The sequence below is a fragment of the Crocuta crocuta genome, unplaced genomic scaffold (genome assembly GCF_008692635.1).
Source record: "Crocuta crocuta isolate KB4526 unplaced genomic scaffold, BGI_CrCroc_1.0 scaffold13, whole genome shotgun sequence".
In the NCBI taxonomy this organism is placed as follows: Eukaryota; Metazoa; Chordata; class Mammalia; order Carnivora; family Hyaenidae; genus Crocuta; species Crocuta crocuta.
Window position 1 is genome coordinate 7,864,186 of NW_027530007.1, and position 232 is coordinate 7,864,417.

The 232-nt window shown below is 77.6% G+C and overlaps 1 protein-coding gene across 1 annotated transcript in view; it reads right to left on the reverse strand.

The window, feature by feature from the left end:
- The window catches only part of PRXL2B (peroxiredoxin like 2B), a 2,638-nt gene extending 2,406 nt beyond the window's left edge, over positions 1 to 232 (reverse strand). Inside the window, exon 1 of the mRNA XM_077763760.1 lies at positions 78 to 232. Within this exon, the coding sequence (XP_077619886.1) occupies positions 78 to 171 (94 nt within the window). The 5' untranslated portion in view covers positions 172 to 232. The remainder of the gene's footprint in view (positions 1 to 77) is intronic.

Genomic DNA, 232 nt, shown 5'->3' on the forward strand with positions numbered 1-232 from the left:
GGTCTGCGCTCCCGGCCCCGCGACCCGAAGCCCGCCCCGCAGGCCACTGCCCGACGCCTGGGCTGGGGCCAGGGGCCCACTCACCACCCGGCGCTCGTCCGGCCTCACCTCTCCGGTCACCGCGTGCTTCAGGACACACGCGCCCACGCGGGCAAGGTCCACGGCGCTCATGTCCACCTGCCTCCGGGCTCTGGGCTGCGCACCCAGCTCCCGGCCGGCTTGGCCCCGCCCC